Below are 19,464 nucleotides of genomic sequence, written 5' to 3' on the forward strand. Positions count from 1 at the left end.
GTCCCTGAAAGTCTTAATTCATTCCAGCATTACCCCAAAAGCCAAGTCCATCTGAAACAAGGCAAGTCCATCCTGCCTACAAGCCTGTAAAATCAAAAGCAAATTAGTTACTTCCTAGATACAATGGGATACAGGCATTATAAAAACAACCATTATAAATGGGAGAAACTGGCCAAAACAAAGGGGCTACAGGCCAAGTGCAAGCCCAAAATCGAATAAAACAGTCCAAGCTTAAAGCTCTGAAATGATCTCCTTTGATCCCATGCCTCACATCCAGGTTAAACTGATGCAAGTCATGTGTTCTCATGGTCTTCGTCAGCTCCACCCCTGTGACTGTGTAGGGTACAGCCCCCTCCCAGCTGCTGTCAGGGGCTGGCATTGAGTTCCTGTGGTTTTTCCAGGTGCATGGTGTAAGCTGTCAATGGATCTACCATTCTGGGATCTAGAGGACAATGACCCTCTTCTCACATCTCCACTAGGTGGTGCCTCAGTGGGGACTCTGAGGCAGGGTTCCAAACCCATATTTCCCTTCGACAGTGTCCTAGGAGAGGCTCTCCATGAGGGCTCCATCTGTGCAGCAAACTTCTGCCTGAACATCCAGGTGTTTCCATACAGCCTCTGAAATCTAGGCAGACATTGGTCTCATAAAATGAGTTAGCGAGATTCCCTCTTTTTGTATTGTTTGGAATCGTTTCAGAAGAAATGGCACCAGCTCCTCTTTGTACGTCTGGTAGAATTTGGCTGTGAACCCCTCTGGTCCTGGACTTTTTTTGGTTGGTAGGCTATTAATTGCTGCCTCAATTAATTCAGACTTTGCTATTGGTCTATTCAGGAATTCAACTTTTTCTTGGTTTGGTCTTGGGAGGGTCTAAGTGTCCAGGAATTTATCCATTTCTTCTAGATTTACTGGTTTGCTGCATAGAGGTGTTTATAGTTTTCTCTGATGGTTGTATTTCTGTGGGATCAGTGGTGATACCCCCTTTATCATTTTTTATTTCATATATTTGAATCTTCTCTCTTTTCTTTTTTATTAATCGGGCTAGTGGTCTATGTATTTTATTAACCTTTTCAAAAAAAACCAGCTACTGGATTTATTGATTTTTGAAGAGTTTTTTGTGTCTCTATCTCCTTCACTTCTGCTTTGATCTTAGTTATTTCTTGCCTTCTACTAGCTTTTGAATTTGTTTGATCTTGCTCCTCTAGTCCTTTTAATCGTGACATTAGGGTGTCAATTTTATATCTTCCCTTGCTTCTCTGGTGGGCATTTAGACAAACCTGACAAAAACAATCAGTGAAGAAAGAATTCCCTATTTAATAAATAGTATTGGGAAAACTGGCTAGCCATGTGCTGAAAGCTGAAACTGGATCCCTTCCTTACACCTTATACAAAAATTAACTCTAGATGGATTAAAGATTTAAACATCAGGCCTAACACCATAAAAACTCTAGAAGAAAACCTAGGCAATACCATTCAGGTCATAGGCATGGGCAGGATTTCATGACTAAAACACCAAAAGCAATGGCAACAAAAGCCAAAATAGACAAGTGGGATCTAATTAAACTTAAGAGCTTCTGCACAGCAAAAGAAACTATCAATAGAGTGAACCAGCAACTAACAGGATGGGAAAAAATTTTCTACAATCTATCCATCAGACAAAGGGCTAATATCCAGAATCTACAGAGAACTTAAACAAATTTACAAGAAAAAAACAAACAACCTCATAAAAAAGTGGGCAAAGGATATGAACAGAAACTTTTCAAAAGAAGACATTTATGCAGCCAACAAACATATAAAAAAAGGCTTATCATCACTGGTCATTAGAGAAATGCAAATCAAAACCCCATTGAGATACAGTCTCACGTAGTGAGAATGGCAATCATTAAAAAAGCAGGAGACAACAGATGCTGGAGAGGATGTGGAGAAAGAGGAATGCTTTTACATTTTGGTGGGAGTGTAAATTGTAAATTTAGTTCAACCATTTTGGAAGACAGTGTGGTGATTCCTCAAGGATCTAGAAATAGAAATGCCATTTGACCCAGCAATCCCATTACTGGGTACATACCCAAAGGATTACAAATCATTCTATTATAAAGACGCATGCACAGGTATGTTTATTGTAGCACTGTTCACAATAGCAAAGATTCGAATCCAACCCAAATGCCCATCAATGATAGACTGGATAAAGAAAATGTGGCACATATACACCATGGAATGAATACTATGCAGCCATAAAAAAGTATGAGTTCATGTCCTTTGCAGGGGCATGGATGAAACTGGAAATTATCTTTCTAGCAAACTGATACAAAAACAGAAAACCAAACACCGCATGTTGTCACTCATAAGTGGGTATTGAACAATGAGAACACATGGACACACAGAAGGGAACATCACATACGGGGTCTGAAGGATGGAGGGCTGGGGGAGAAATAGCAGAGGATGGAAAGATTGGAGAGTATTTTTAGGAGAAATACCTAATGTAGATGATGGGCGATGGATGCAGCAAACCAGCATGGCACATGTAAAACTATGTAACAAACCTGCACAATCTGCACATGTACCCCAGAACTTAAAATATAATAATTAATTAAAATTAAAAGGTTAAAAAGATAAAACGTTTGTATACAAAAACATCCATAATTGTAGCATCAATAACAGAGTAAGGTAAATATTTATAGCAAATATCAAAAATGGTATGAACATATATGCATCTTTGATACAGAAAAAAGTTTATCAGAATGTATCCGTAAAGATTATGACTCCAATAGATTAAGAATTCAAGGATACAAATAATAATTGACAAAGTTTGTGTAGTGGGTTCTATGTGACAGACATTGCGCAAGGAACAGGGAGCACAAAAAGAAATAACTTTCCCTGACTTCAAGAAACTTTCAGACCAATAAACATATGCAGACAATTAACCACGATTTTTTTTATTTCATCACTCAATAGAACCATACAAATTTGAAAATTAAATACATGTCAAAAAACGTATGACCTAGGTATGTAAACTCTGGTACCACCAAATGCTTCATATTATTTGGAGAATAGTGCTATGTTTTGGAAAAGCTTGGATGAGATAAGAAATCTCCATGTAATAATAATAAGGATAAAAATAAATAATACAAAATGAACTCATATAGTATGGTTTACCAGTGAAATTGACTTATTTTTTTTCCCTAGTCTTAGTCCCTCATGAATCCAAACTACACAGGAGAAGCAGGAACAATGAGTTTCTTTGACTACATGTTTTCTATGTGTAGTCAGGGGCAGATAAAATTTTATTTCAAGCCTGATTCAAAAGAAATTTTCACAAAGATTTTATAAATGAAGTTTCTTTCCAATGAAACAATATGTTTTGGCCCTTTTATTACCTAATAATCTGGATTCTATCAATAAAGAAAGTAAGAATAGAAGCATCATATATTGCCAGCATCTTTCTTTTCTTTTTCTTTTTTTTTTTTTCTCAGCCTTGCTCTGTCACCCAGGTTAGAGTGCAGTGTCATAACCATGGCTCACTTCAGTCTTGACCTCCGAGGCTCAAGAGACCCTCCCACCTCAGCCTCCTGTGGAGATGAAACCAAGACATGCACCACCACACCTGCCTTTCTTGACAGTGACGTATTCCAAAATATTGCTAACAAGCTCTGCAGTGTATATTTAAAGCTCACAGATTATAGATTATGCTATTTTTACATATGAAAAATAGAGCCTGACTCTTTTTTAGAAGGCCATGAGATTATAAATTGTTCTATTATAAGGACACATGCACACAAATGTTCACTGCAGCACTGTTTACAATAGCAAAACTTGGAACCAACCCAAATGCCCATTGATGATAGACTGGACAGGAAAAACGTGGCACATATACACCATGGAATACTGTGCAGCCATAAAAAACGGTGGGTTCGTGTCCTTTGTAGGGACATGGATGAACCTGGAAACCATCATTCTCTGCAAACTGACACAAGAGCAGAAAATCAAACACCGCATGTTCTCACTCATAGGCGGATGTTGAAAAATGAGAACCCATGGACACAGGGAGGGGAGCATCACACACTGAGGAGATTAATAGATCATCTTTATAAAAATATGGCACCAAATCAAGCTGCTTCACCTGAGGACTTAATATGACTTCTCATTTGGAAAAGTAAGTAAGATTTAGTTATTTTCCTGCATGTCTCCCTTTTTCATCTGGATTCTTTTTGTATACTCAGTCTCCTTAAGATTAGCATTATACTTCATAATAAAAGAAGCATTATTCCTCTTCAACCTTAATACGCTAAAGCCATGAACAAAATTGTATATGTAAAGTATCTTACAAATACAAAAATAAAATATACACTTCAAATATTAATGTGTTCTGTATTTGTGTGAGGAGGACTAAACAAAGTTTTTATGTCTTACTTCTTAATTAATTCTTCTGAAATCTCAATGAGCACTATTAATTCTGAAGAAGGATTAACTTTACTTAAAAGATAAACGCGAGACAGCCTTTCATAAACTAAAATAAATTTACAGTATTTATAACACATAAATTTATCATCTCGAGAGCCATTCTGCAGACAAAAGTACACATGTATTTTCCTAATAAATTATAAAAATCTTCCAAATATATTTTGATCATTGCAAGTATTCATGTAATACATGATTTTCACTGCATACAAGTTATTAAACCTGAGCAAAATTTTATTACAATTAAATAATCATACATGGCTTTCCTGGAGGGAGCAACTCTTCACTGAAAATAGATGATACGTTTGTCTGTCACTTCATTTTCTTTTTCTGGTCCAGAGCTTCTCCATAGCATTTTTCATCTCTGCATTTCTTAAGGTATAGATTAGAGGGTTCAACATAGGGGTGATAACAGTGTAAAACACAGTCAAGGATTTACCAATGGGTAAGGTCGAAGGGGGTCTCACATACATGAAAATACAAGGGACAAAGAAGAGGATCACCACAGTGATGTGGGAGCCACAGGTAGATAAGGCTTTGCGCCTCCCTTCCTGACTAAGGTTCTTCAGGGAGTGCAGAATGACCCCATAGGAGACGAGTAACAGCATAAAGATGACCACACAGATTGCCCCATCATTGGCAACCACAGTGAGGCCAATGACGTAGGTGTCAGTGCAGGCAAGTTTTAATAAAGGGTACATGTCACAGATGAAATGGTCAATGACATTGGGGCCACAGAAGGGAAGGTTGTAGACAAAAAGAAGTTGAACCACAGCATGCAAGAAACCTCCAATCCAGGCCAACAGCAGCAGTAGAATGCACATCCTTTGGTTCATGATGGTCAAATAATGCAGGGGTTTGCAAATAGCCACGTAGCGGTCATAGGCCATGACAACCAGGAGTAAAATCTCAGCACCACCAAATAAGTGTCCTATAAAAAGCTGGGTCATGCAAGCTTGGAACGAAATAGTTTTTGTCTCATAGAGTAAGTCTATAAACATATTTGGGGTAACTGTAGTAGAATAAACAGCATCCATAAATGATAAGTAGCCAAGGAAGAAGTACATAGGGGCATCCAAAATTGGGCTGACCACCGCGGTCACAACGATGAGTGTATTGCCTACCATTGTCACAATGTAGATGAGCAAGAACACAACAAATAATATTTTCTGTCCCTGGGGGTTCTGAGTGAGCCCCACAAGGACAAACTCAGTCACATTGTTCCTTTGTTCCATATGTCTTTCTCTATGTCATTTATTTCAATGTTCAGAACAAAATTACCTGCAAATACAATTATTACTGGTAACTTCATGAAATTTTAGGATAATCTGTTTATTCAACATATAGATGCTATGAGTTATTATGTTGCAGAATTGCAAGACATTATAAGAATACAAGGCTGATGAAAGTATGGTCCCCAACCTCAGCAATCTTACAGATTAATGGAGAGAGAAATAAGTAATTTGAGATGTATATGAAAAAAAGACAGATTATTAAATAAATGAGTTTTCCAAAACTAGTTTACGTTTGGAAGATCATGAAACTATACATATAGCTAATACCAATAAAAAATTTTTAAATGAATTAAAGGTTTAATATAAAACTAAAGCTAGATTTACTTTATATTTACTTTCCAGTTAATAAAGGAGATGATTTTCTACATTCTGTGGATGGGAGAATCTTATTAACTAATAATTGAAATCCAAAGCAAACACATTTGACTACTTCAAAATTGTTTAAGAAATTGCAAAAAGATACCATTTAAAAAGATTTAGATTTTTGAGGACATAGACAGAGTTAATACTTAAAATAGACAAAGTGCTCTAAGCAATTAATAAATAAAACACAAACCAATAGCAAAGTGGGCAAATGATAGAAACCAGCAATTTAAAAAAAACAACAACAGTATATCCAAATGGCCAAAATATAATAGGATGCTGGGGTTCACCTTTAAACAGAAAAATGCAAAATAAAAAACAAATATCACCTTATATTTATCAAACTGACAAAAACATTTTAAAAGTGATAATAGCTACAGATAGTAAAAATAAAAAAGAGTATTTTCTTTTTTTTTTTCCCATTTATTTATTTTATTGCATTTTACATTTTGGGGTACATGTGAAGAACATGCAAAATTGTTGCATAGGAACACACGTGGCAGTGTGATTTGCTGCCTTCCTCCCCATCACCTACATCTGGCATTTCTCCCCTTGCTATCTCTCCCCAGCTTCCCACCCCCCACCCTCCCTCCCCTATTTCCCCCCAACTGACCCCAGTGTGTAGTGCTCCCCTCCCTGTGTCCATGTGTTTTCTTACCCTAATAGTGAAAATGTGAATTTTGTAATATTTTTGGAATGAAAGTTAGCAATCTCTAATGAAAGTAAAAATAACTTTCAACGCAATTGCTGCCTTCAAAAGCTATCCCACAGAAATTAAAGCTCTAGTACCTAAGGAAATACCCATGGCATGTTTTTGTGACATTATTTGTAATTGCATTAAACAAACAGAAAAATAAAACATGAAATACAGACAGTAAAAGAATTAATTACAATCATTTCAGTATAATAACATGATTCATCAAACAAAATAAAATACATGTATCCATTTATAAATGTTTCTGTATGCTTATATACGCATGGGAAAATAAGGAAGGATGTATTTTTTGTTTTAAGCAGAATTTACATTTGCATTGGTGATGTGGGGAGAGGTGAGAAGTTGTGTGTGAAAAAATAAAAATAACAAAGAGAGGAATGGAGGGAGGGAGGGAGGGAGGGGAAGGAAGTGGAGGGGAAGGAAGGGAGGGAGGGAGGGGGAAGGAAGTGGAGGGGAAGGAAGGGAGGGAGGGAGGGGAAGGAAAGGAGAAAGGGGAAGGAAAGGAGAGAGGGGAAAGAAAGGAGAGAGGGAAGGAGAGAGGGGAAGGAAAGGAGGGAGGGAGGAAGGGAGGGAAGGAAGGAACGGAGGGAGGGAGGGAGGGGGGGAGGGAGGGAGGGAGGAAATGGAGGAAGCTAGAAGAGAAGGAAGGAAAGAAATAGGGTAGAAGGAAGGGTGGGAGGGAAGAAGAGAGAGAGACCGGAAAAGAAGGCTTCATATACACGCACAAAAGAACTATTTCATACGTAGTATCAATATTCACTAGTCCAGCTATCTTTTAAAATAATCCTAGTAATGACAACTAGTCACTCTCTAAGTCTCTGCTGACCTTTACTTCAATCTGATCTCAGAGTGTCTCGCCTGCTCTTCAAATACACAGATTGTCTGTTTTGCTAACTATGGCCAACTTCTATTAATGCACTAAGTCGCATGCTCTTTACCACTCTTAAGAACAATGCTCCTACAATTTTCTCCTCTACTTCCAACAAGTTTCCTCCATATATTGCATCATTCTTCCAGCCTATTTGTATGATCTATCCCCATGTTAAAAAAAAAAAATCCATCCTTTGACCCCACATCTCTTTCAAGCAACCACCTCATCTTGATTATCTGTTATTCTTTCTAAATGACACCTTCACTTTATTAAGTCCAATGGTCAATTTCAGTACTCTTCTTACTTGACCTATCATTCCTATGAATGGAAGTAACACCTTGCTCACTTAAGTCTTACCTAGATTTCTTGAAAGTCACTTATTCAACTTCTACAGATGCTACATCATCTAATTTTTGGCATATTAATCAATGCTTAGAGAACACATTGTCTGATGCTATAAAGAGATTTATAAATACCTGTCCATTAAAATATCCCCCAAATGTTTACACTTGAAATTCATTCCTAAAAACACTGATTTAGAGAAAGTAAATTTATTATGGGTTTTTATAATTTTAAAATGTGCAAAAGAGTATTATAGAATTGAGTCAATTCACATTTAGTTTAGCAATCATGAAGAACCACTAATGTGGCTTATTATCAGAATCACTTAGGAAAACTATTGAAAGACAGAATTCTCACATCATCAGTGTTATTGCATAATGTAAAACCTGGTTTAGAATCTTATGTATAAATACACTTCCTGAGTTACCTGCAGAAGAAGGCAGTCATTCAGTCCAAGTTCTGATGGTGAGATCTTCTCTCTTGTCCTAAAAAAAAATAACAACTGTGTACACTGACATCATCTCTGTGAGCACAGAGAGCAAAATAACATATGAACCATCACTGGACCTTGAAATGCTTCCATGTGACCAACAGTTTCCATGCTTGCAGGAAGTCTGATTTATCTCAGACTTTCATGGAGAAAAAAAAGTTACCTTTTAAATTGTTGGGATTTTCAAAATGAGTATCAAGAATGTTCTGTAACTTAAAGAAATCTGAATCATCATTGTGAACTGACACCCAAAATCTTCACTGCTGCCAAAATTTGTCCTAATAACAAACACATGTTAAATAAATATTTTCTATTTTTTATTTACATGTACACATTATAATTGTACATATTTATGGGGTACACATGATATTTTGACAAAAGATCACAATGTGTAATGATCAAATCTGGATAACTGGGATATCCATCACCTCAAACATTTATCATTTCCTTATGATGAGAAAATCTCTTCTAGCTGTTTTGAAATATACAGTTAACTCTATTCACTACTGCTATGAGGTCAATTTTTTTATCTCCCACATGAGTGAACACGGGCAATATTTGTCTTTCTGTACCTGTCACATTTTACTTAATATCCTCCAGTTCCATCCACATTGCTGCAAATGGCAGAATTTTATCCTTTTTATTACATTACCAACTCACTCCAGTTGAAATGCCTATTATGAAAATAACAGAAAATAAATACTGATGAGGATGTAGAGAAAGGAGAATGATCATCATCTGTTGGTAGGAATGTAAATTAGTACAGCCACTATGGAACACAGTATGGCGGTTCCTCAGAAAATTAAAAATAGAACTAGCATGTATCTAGCAATCACACTGGTAATTACATATCCAAAAGAAATGAAAGCAGTATATCAAAGAGATATCTACATTTCCATAACTTTTGAAGCACTATTCACAATAACCAAGATATGGAATCAACTCAATTGTTCATCAAAAGATGAATAGGTTAAATAAGCATTTTAAAGTTAAAAAAAAAAACTCAAATTTGTGGGAGAGAGAATTGAGACTTTTTAATATAAATATTTGTATTTTATGCCAATAAAAATAAAATAATGAAATAGCCTTTACAGTATATTGATTCTCAATCAGTTATACAAACCTGTATTCCTGCTGCATAGTTGGACCTTGGGTAATCTGAAGGATGAAGAATAATTTAAATCCATATTTTATCATGTTTTGAGTCTATCATTTTAATTCCTAAAAAAAATCAGCCATGTTAATACTGATATAGACAATACTCTTTGAAGTAAGGGCAGAAGTCTGTGGATGCTTTCTCTACATTTGAACTACAGCACATATTGTTAAGTCATTCAACTGGTGCATTTCCAAAGGCGATTCTTCTCTAATTAAATTCATTGGGACCTTTATCATAATTCTGAGGGTAGACTCTGTATCTCCAGAGATGCCACAAGGATAATAACTATGTACAACAAGATTTATAAAACCATGTCCTCTAGGGAAAAAATTACAAAAGAATAACTTGAGGTCAAATCACCAAAAGGAAAAAGTCCAGTCTGAGCATAATGAAATCTACAAAACCTATTATTTACATCATGACCTGCAAAATAGGCAACCCTGTTTGGTGTATAGTCACAGACAAGCTTCATTAAGGAGTACATGTCACAGATAAAATGACCAACAACATTGGGGTCATAAGATGGGAGCCCATGCATAAGACCAACTTGAATTACTATGTGCAAAAGTCCTCCAGCCCAGGACACCACAAGCAGCACAACACACAGCCATTGCTTCATGACAATCAAATCCTGCAAGGACTTGCAGATGGCCCTATAGTGATCATAGACCATCACCAACAGAAGAAAAACCTGTGACCCACCAAAAAAAATATGTGCTGTAAAAAGCTGGGTGCTGGGTCATCCAAGATTGGAGAGAGATGATATTTTTCCCAAAGAACAAGTCTGAAATCAATTTGGGGAAAATGGTTGAGAAATAAGTGACATTCATAAATGATAGGCTAGCAAGAAAGAAGCACATCAGCAAACCCAGGGTCTCACTGACAGTTACAGCCATGATGATGAACAGGTGTCTCCCTGAATCAAAGTTTAGAAGAGCAAGAATACAACAAAAAGTACTTTCTGTTCCTTTGGATTCTGGGTAAGCCAAAGAGCACAAAGTAAAGTTACACTGTTTCTTAGTTCTGTCTATGCATTACAGGTGCTAACTCCAGATCAAGGAAGCGCTTTATCCATAAAACAAGGAGGAAAAACTTTAAGTGTATTACTATTTTAATCTTTTATTTACTCATTCAATTTTAAAAGTGTGTATAAAGTGTCTATTTATGTCAGATTTGTCATAGACTTTGGAACTGCCAAGTTGAAAAACATATTGTTCCCTACCTTCAATGATTTGATACATAATGCTGGGATCAAACAGTTACAGACCAAAGTCATCAGTGCTGTTATAAAAATATTCACAAGATACTATGGGTCATAATGTGGGAATATATAACTGAAACTGTAATCAGAGAAGGTTTCCCAGAGGAAGAAATACATTAGCTGAGTTTTAAACAGAAAGGGAAAGAATAAGAGACAATGGAAAGGGAATTCCATTATAAGGTGTACCATTTATAAAATCGCAAAAGTGTAATACTTGAGATTCATTTAAGATAATTTACATACTCAAAGTCAGTAGAACAAATTACAAATGAAACACTGCTGTCTTGGTTTGCCTCCTACCTCACTGGGATCTCTCTTAAGCTCTTTAGTCAAATCTTGCTTTTCCTGACCAATAAATAAATGCTGACACACTCCAATTTTATGTATCCAACTCCTATATTTCTCCTAATTTTCAAACTTATATAGGCACTATCTCCAATGAAGAACCTCTCCAACTATGTATCAATTTATTATTTATATAACTAAGCGTTTAATTTTCCACAAGAAACCTAGGTATTCCCCATCTCATTAAATGAGACTATCTCCATGTTATTGTTTGGGGGAAAAAAAAACATATCTCTCACATTGCCCATTGCCCTTCACTCTTTTTGTGCTCTCATATTGTATTACTGTTCTGTGCAGGAGACACATGAGGGGAGAAGAAAAGACACACACACACACAACACCTTTAAGGTTAAACAACCTTTATGCCATGTAAATGACAATGCAGGTGTAATAAGGAAATTGCAATGGGAAGGGGAGGAGGGAAAAGATATATATATATTTACACTCACCAGACTATGGAGGATTCACCATCAGACTGGGAAGCAACAGCCTGGGCTCCAGAGTTGGCCACTGCACAGATTAGGAGAGGTCTCATGAAGCTTCGGCACAGTCTGGGACCCTAGCTCTTTTTGTGATGAGTTGTTTGACATGAGACCCAGTCACGAAGGGCCTTCGTGACTGGGCTCAAGGAGCACAAAAATGTCAACTTGTTTTTTGCAATTGTCTATTGTTTTTCAATAACTAACATATAGGAATAGATTGAAACAGAGAGTTCTCCAAAACAGAACTGGAAACACCTCAAGGGCTCACACAACCTGTTCTGGGACTTGGAGACCATTGTTCGTGTCCATGTTCAATTGAGTTCAAATTTAATATTTAACTTTTTCTCCACAATTACTTACTGGTAACTTTAATAATTCCTATTGAATCTACTTTCAAAATACATCACAAATTTTATATTTTCACTGAAAGGGTACATTCTTGTTACCTTTTGGTCCACAACAATAGCCTACTACCCAGTCTCTCTGCTTTTATTCTAGCCTCCAAAAATCTGTTCTTATAAGCAGCCCAAGGGATCCTTTTAAAATCTTATTTCTGATGTTCTTTCCATGAATCATTGTGGTGGTATAGATGGGAGTTTTGTACTGGGAATAAAACAGTACCTTAGCTGAAAAGGAGGTATCTAGCAATGGATAGATATCACCGAATGAAATTAAACATTGATTATGAACTGATTTAAGGCTTAAAAAATATTTTATGAGAAGCAAGATTGCTTTAACTTTTAAAATAAAGCTTTGGTTGTCTGATTTGTAGTAAGTACATGGATATGTCAATCAAAATGCCCATTTGTGACGCTTACTCAATAAAACTTTAAATCATCAAAAAATAACCTTATTCCACTTATATCACTCTTCCATTCAAAACCCCTAGGATAAATTCCAATTACATTCCCACATTTAATTTCTCACATTTAAATTTTCCCGTAAAAAGTACTGTAATCCCCGTTTCAGAGCTGAAGAAACTGAGAATCAGAAGAACTAATTAATTATTACCAGGTCGCACATCTTTTCATTATAACACTGCAAATGGAATCTAAGTTTGGTTTATTTCAAAACTAATATCTTATGTAATAATGAAATTTGCACAATTGCGAAGCCTGACTCCTACTGTCTTCTGTCAAAATCTTAGCCTTTGAAGGCATGTTCATGATCTGAAGGATGATTTTATTCACCCATAAAAACATGGAATTCCTCTTCCATCCAGTGTGACAACAGAGGACAAGAAATGCATTACTTTTTGAGGATATAGTTGATTTGATTCAATTATGTCTACCCATTTTCTCCATAGAGTCTTCAGAATGTTCTTATTATTATTCAGAAGATTGTTTCTATCCAGACTGTAGATTATAAAGAGAATTCTATAATGCAACAGAAAACAAAATTTAACAGGCCTGAGGGCAAGAATGAGGTCAATGCAGCTGGAGCACAGTGAACAAGGGAGGAGTAATGCCAGATAAGGTCAAAGAAATGCATGTTTGAGTATGGAGGGGTTGTACATAGTCTTACAGTCCATGAAAAGGCCAATTAGCTTTAGTAAATTTGGTTAATCAGATATCTTACTTTATACCAATCAATTTAATAAGAGTACTAATTAGGTTCAACCTAGCTTTTATTCTGAAATCAGAGATTGGGTGTGTTTAGCATGGTAGGCCATAAACAAATGAAAAGGTATTTCATGTTCATGGATAGAAAAAAATCCATATTGTTAAAATGTCCATGCCATCCAAAGTGATATACAGATTCAATGTAATCTGTTTCATTGTAATCATGTAAAAATTCCAGTGACATTTTAGAAAGTTTAGACATTTTTTTATAAATAAATAAAATTCAAATGGAACCACAAAAGAGCTCATATAGCCAAAGCAATCTTGAGAAAAAAGAAGTTGGAGGTATCATACTTCCTGATTAACAATTATGTCGCAAAGCAGCTGGGTGTGATGGCTCACACCTATAATCCTAGCACTTTGGAAGGCTGAAGCAGGTGCATTGCTTGAGGCCAGAAGTTTGAGACTAGCCTGACTAATATGGCAAAACCTCTTCTCTACTAAAAATGCAGCAATTACCCAGGCATGGTGGTACAGACCTGTAATCCTAGCTACTCAGGAGGCTGAGACACAAGAATCTCTTGAACCTGGGAGGCAGAGGCCACAGTGAGCAATGATTACATCACTGTACTCCAGCCTGGGTGACAGAAAGAGACTGTTTCAAAAAAATAAAGCAAATAAAAAATAAAAAATTATGTCACAAAACTATTATAATCAAAACAATGTGATTATAAAAACAGTATGAACATAAAAACAGATACATAGACCAAAGGAACAGAATAGAAAGCCCAGAAATAAGGCCACGCATATACTTTTTTTCTTGAACTCCTGACCTCAGGTGATCAACCTGCCTCAGCCTCCCAAAGTGCTGGGGTTACAGGCATGAGCCACTGCAGCTGGCACCAGGCATATACTATTAATTGATCTTTGACAAAAGCACCAAGAAGAAAATTTAGCAAAAAGATACTTTTAAATTAATGGTGTTGGGAAAACTGGATATCCACATACAAAATAAAACTGGACCCTTATCCTATACCATAAACAAAAATCAAAACAAAATGAATTAAAGAACTAAACACAAGACTATAAACTATAAAACTCCTGGGAGAAAACATAGTGGAAAGCTTCATGAAATTGGTCTTCCCAATAATTTTGTGGATAGGACACCAAAGACACAAGAAATAAGAGCAAAAACTAAACAAGTGGGATTACATCAAGCCTAAAAGTTCTGCATATCAAAGAAAACAATCAACAAAATTAAAAGACAGCCTAGAAATTGAGAGAAAATATTTGTAACCCATAAATCTGTTAACAGGTTAATATCCAAAATATATAAGGAATTCTCATAACCCAACAGCAAAAAAATTAATAACTCAAACATTAGCAAAGAACCTGAATGGATATTTCTCCAAAAAAAAACCCCAAAAACTTGGCCAACAGATAAAAGAAAAGATTATCAATATTACTAATCATCAGATAAATGCAAATTAAAATCACAATGAGACATCATCTCATATTTGTTAGGATGGATTTGTCAATAAGACAATATAGTAAGTGTTTCTGAGGACGTGGAGATGAGACAACACTGGAACACTGCTGGTGGAAATGTAAATTGGAACAGCCATTATGGAACACAGTAGGAGGGTTCCTTGAAAAATTAAAAAAAGAACTACCATGTGGGTCAGCAATGCCTCTTCTGGGTATATACCCAAAGGAAATGAAAGTAGTAACTTGCAGATATATCTGCACTCACATGTTCATTGCAGCATTATTCACAATAACCACCATATTAAAAAAAGCTTATGTTCCTCAACGGACTAGGTTTTTAAAAAGAATAATAAAATATGAATAATGTGATTATTAAAATAATGAATTATATTAATATAGTATATTATTAATATAATGATAATGTAATAATACGTTGGTTTTAATATATTAATAATGTAATGGTATATTAATTATATATTAATATAACAGGAATATAAGTAATAATTTTATATTGTTAAAATATAATAGTATGTCATATTATTCATATAAAAATGAATAATATTCAGGTATACAAATATTATATCGATTTTAAAAGCAAGGAGATCCCGCCATTTGCAACAATGTGAATGAATTTGGAGGACATTATGTTCAGTGAAATAAGCCAGACTTAGAAAGAAAAATACTGCATAACTGGTCTTATATGTGGAATCTAAAAAAATATAAATAAATAGCTGAAAATGTAGAAACAGAAAACAGAACAACAGTGGTTACCAGAGGCAGAGGGTGGGGGAAATGGAAAGATATGTGGATGAATAAATCTAAATATCTAAATAAAGTACACTGTGAAGACTATAGTTAATAATATTGTATACTGTAAATTTTCTGAGAGAGTAGGTTTTGGATCCTCTTATCAAAAAAAAATTTTAAGACAAAAAAGATAACTATGTGAGATGATAGATATGTTAAAGTGCATACCTGTAGTAATAGTTTCACCATGTACATGTGTATCAAAACATTACGTTGCATACCTTAAATGTATACAATAAAAAATAGATATAGTGTGTAAAAATGAAAGTAAGAGAATCATTTTTTCAATTGAGGGAATCTTCCATTAATAAACATATCAAAATTAAGCTAGAAGAGCTACTTGAGATTTGATACCAAATTATATGCTTATACTACACTAGTCCCGGAAGGTTAAAAATGTGACTTGAGTGATACAAACCCAGAGCCTCTATGCAAGCCTTTGAGTTGAAACTTAGTTATCTGAGGCTGGGTTCTGACTATGTCAACAGAGTTGGAGTGGTTCTGAGGTCAGAGAAGCAGCAGCACCTGTGGAGGTATGCCCATGGCAGCGTAACATGGTGTCAGAGGCTGCGGCTCCACCTGTCCTAACAGATGTGCTCCTGAAAGTTATTCCTGGTCACCCATATCAGACACTGTTAATTGTAACCCTTCCAAAGGTTCTTTAAACAACTTAATTGCATATAACAAATCCCTTCTACTGAAACTAGCTACAGATAATTCTGTGTCATCACCTTAGAACCATGGCTGATATCCCAAGCTGGTCTAAAATTCTCTATTTCAATTTATCACCAAGAATGGAAAGACATTAATTGCAGAAGCATTCTGGTCAACAACGGTCCCTTGGAAAACTGCACTTACTCATAAGAGCCCATTCTTGGTACAGAATAGGCTTGGCACAGAATAAATTCTTGTGCTGGAAATGCAGTAGTGAACAAAACAGCCAATACCTCTACTTGCGTAGATTTTACATTCTAACCGGGAAAAATGAACAAAAGGAAATAAATCCAATAATCACATGGTGAAAATGTTGTAGATAAAATGTAACAGAGTAATGTGATAGAAGATAACTCAAAGAGATAGAGAATGGCTTTCCATGGATGGTTAAAGAAGACCTCTAAGGAGGAGAAGTTGGGCTGAAGACTGAGTGATGACAAGGACCTAGCCTTGTGAAGATCTAGAAGATGAGCATTTGGGGAATAAAGAAGAGCTAGTACAATGGCCCAAGAGCAAGTTGAGGCCACCGCAGCTGGAGCACACTGAACAAGTGAGAGAGTAGTGCTGGATCAGATCAAACAAATACATGTTTGAGTGGGGAACCGTTGTACAGACTCTGACGGGGTGTGAAAACATCAATTACAATTGGTTAAATATTTAGCTTTCTTTTTACCAATCAGCCTAGCTCAACTTCACTAAGTGAATTTTTTATAATGGAAAAAAAGATAGAAATTAATTTTAAAACAATAGTCACACAGAGGCAAAATGGAGATCAACGTCATTGACGAAACCAAAAAGTCCATCAAAAAGAGCAAATGCCAGGAGGCACACACAAAGGCTTCTGGGGAAAAGTGGTTGCTTGGATACATATATGCTTCATCCTGATTTTAATTTGAGATGAATTAATTATAATATGATAAATTTAGTTCATTATATTAGACTCAAAAGAAAAGAGAGTAAAGACAGGAGTTGCATCCCGTCAGATAGAATTCCCCTTCCACATACATAAATTTCTCTCTACTGTTTTACTTATGACTTTCGGTTCATTGTTCCTCACCCTGGATAGGTTACACACTAAATTCTTGCACTTAAATCTTTTTCAACACCCAATCTGAAGTGACCCCCACCCTTCTTTCTGAGTTGTTCTCTATCACACCACAGGTTTCAACTTTTTAAGCCCTTTTCACTCTGAACTTATCCTTCCTTAAAAATATGTTGATTTATTTATTGCCCATCTCCCTGACTAGAAAATTTTTCTTTATTCCAATGTGTGTCACTCTTATGGTATATACCATAGTGTCTAAAAGTGCAAACTCTAAAGCAAAACTACTTGAGTTCAAATCCTACCTCAGGTATTTTCTACCTCTCTGAGTAACTTAATTAAATTTTTCAGGCTTCATCTAATTGTGTTGGAAATTGGGAAAAATAGTATTTCATAAGGCTCTGCAGATTAACAAGACAATGACTTTCTAGCATTAACCACATTGTAGTAAATAATAGTAAACTGTATTAAAATTGATTATTATAACTTACTTATTTGTCATAAGGAATCTATTAAATTTTATGTCTTCTTTAGCCTGATTTTGATTTTGGAGATATTCAGACTTTTAAGATGAATTGTTAAGACTTAATCTCATCCATCCTGTAAGGTGAATTGTTCAGACTTAATCTCATCCATCCTGCATTAATTTTGGGAGGTTAACTCTCAGAAATCAGAAAGTGTCTCATGACTTCCTAATATAATACCTACACACAGTTGAATATCTATAAATCATGTAGTTTACAAAGCAGACAGAAATGAGACACTGATAATGAAGTAAAGGCAATCAACACAGAAACATTTATTAAGCATCCACTTAATGACAAGTACTATTACAGATACTTTGCACATAGTGTCATCTAAGGCTTAAAATAACCCTATGAAATATGGACTACCATTTCTTTGTACATATAAACAAAGGTTAAAGTAAAATATTGACAGATGTGAAATACATACAACATTACATAAACTAGTAAGATAGAATTCCATCCTAGCTCTATTGACACCATGGTAAAATTATTCCACATCATCCAAAACTCTGCTGTTAACAGGACTTCCAGAGGCTAAATAATCACCCTACAAGTCAATCATGTTCTTGCCTGAAGTCCAAGGAAAAAGTTCTATGACATAGTATTAGTCATACAAGAAGGCAAGATGAGGACCAGGGCAAGACTTATAAAGATCCTGATCCAGACATAACGAACATCCTGCTAGTTCTGGAAGAGATATAAGACAAAACTGACCCCAACTGGAAATTGGGTCAGCTCTAGTCAATATATTTGGCTTTTAAAAAACACTTTTAGGCTGACTCCTGTAATCCCAGCACTTTGGGAGGCCAAAGTGGACAGGTCACTTGAGCCCAGGAGTTTGAGACTAGCCTAGGCAAGATGGTGAAATTTCCTCTCTACTAAAAATACAAAAATTAGTCAGCTGTGGTGGCTCACAGCTGTAGGCTGAGGTGGGAAAATGGCTTGAGCCTGGGAAGTCAAGGCTGCAATAAGCTGAGATCATGCCACTGCACTCCAGCCTGGGTGACAGGGCAAGACCTTGTCTCAAAAAAACAAACAAAAAAATACTTTTATTATGTTTACCATTCATACTGTTACAAACACTTAACAAATACTAAGTCATTTTAAATGGCCCAACAAAATTTTGAGAGAGGTACTATCATTACCATTTTCACACGTGAAGAAAATGTGAGAGTTAAATAACTTTCCTAGATCACATTCAAACCCAGGAAACTGACTCTAGAATCTGTTCTTAACTCTACACCATACTACCTTTTCTAAACAAATGCCTCACTTTATTTTGTCTCTTCATATTCTACTTGCCTGCTTTGTTGACCTCAGATTTATAATAAAGTCACACTTTCGTCCTTGAAACAGGGTTTGTCATGATAAAATTAGACTGACAAATGGATCAGCCTCAAGGACTAGGAGACAAAGGGCCAAAGGAGATCAGAAGACCAGGAGGAGAGAGATACAATAATGACCACATTAGGAGGCACTCCAGCCCCCAAAAATCCTACAGCCCCCAATCAGTTCAGAGTATTATATATCACAGCAGTAACAGAGAAA

The 19,464-nt window shown here is 35.8% G+C and overlaps 1 protein-coding gene across 1 annotated transcript; it reads right to left on the reverse strand.

Annotated features, from left to right (window-relative positions):
• Nucleotides 1-4,770: 4,770 nt before the first annotated feature.
• LOC116554465 (olfactory receptor 4A15-like) lies at nt 4,771-5,688 on the reverse strand. The gene has a single exon (XM_032282433.1). The coding sequence runs from the start codon at nt 5,686-5,688 to the stop codon at nt 4,771-4,773; it is 918 nt and encodes a 305-aa protein (XP_032138324.1).
• Nucleotides 5,689-19,464: the final 13,776 nt, after the last annotated feature.

This window comes from Sapajus apella, unplaced genomic scaffold (assembly GCF_009761245.1).
Source record: "Sapajus apella isolate SASKATOON/1434 unplaced genomic scaffold, GSC_monkey_1.0 scaffold14, whole genome shotgun sequence".
Taxonomy (NCBI): Eukaryota; Metazoa; Chordata; class Mammalia; order Primates; family Cebidae; genus Sapajus; species Sapajus apella.

What these genes read in the sequence shown, in the direction of transcription:
- LOC116554465 (XM_032282433.1), bottom strand. Translation starts at nt 5,688, where the DNA reads ATGGAACAAAGGAACAATGTGACTGAGTTTGTCCTTGTGGGGCTCACT.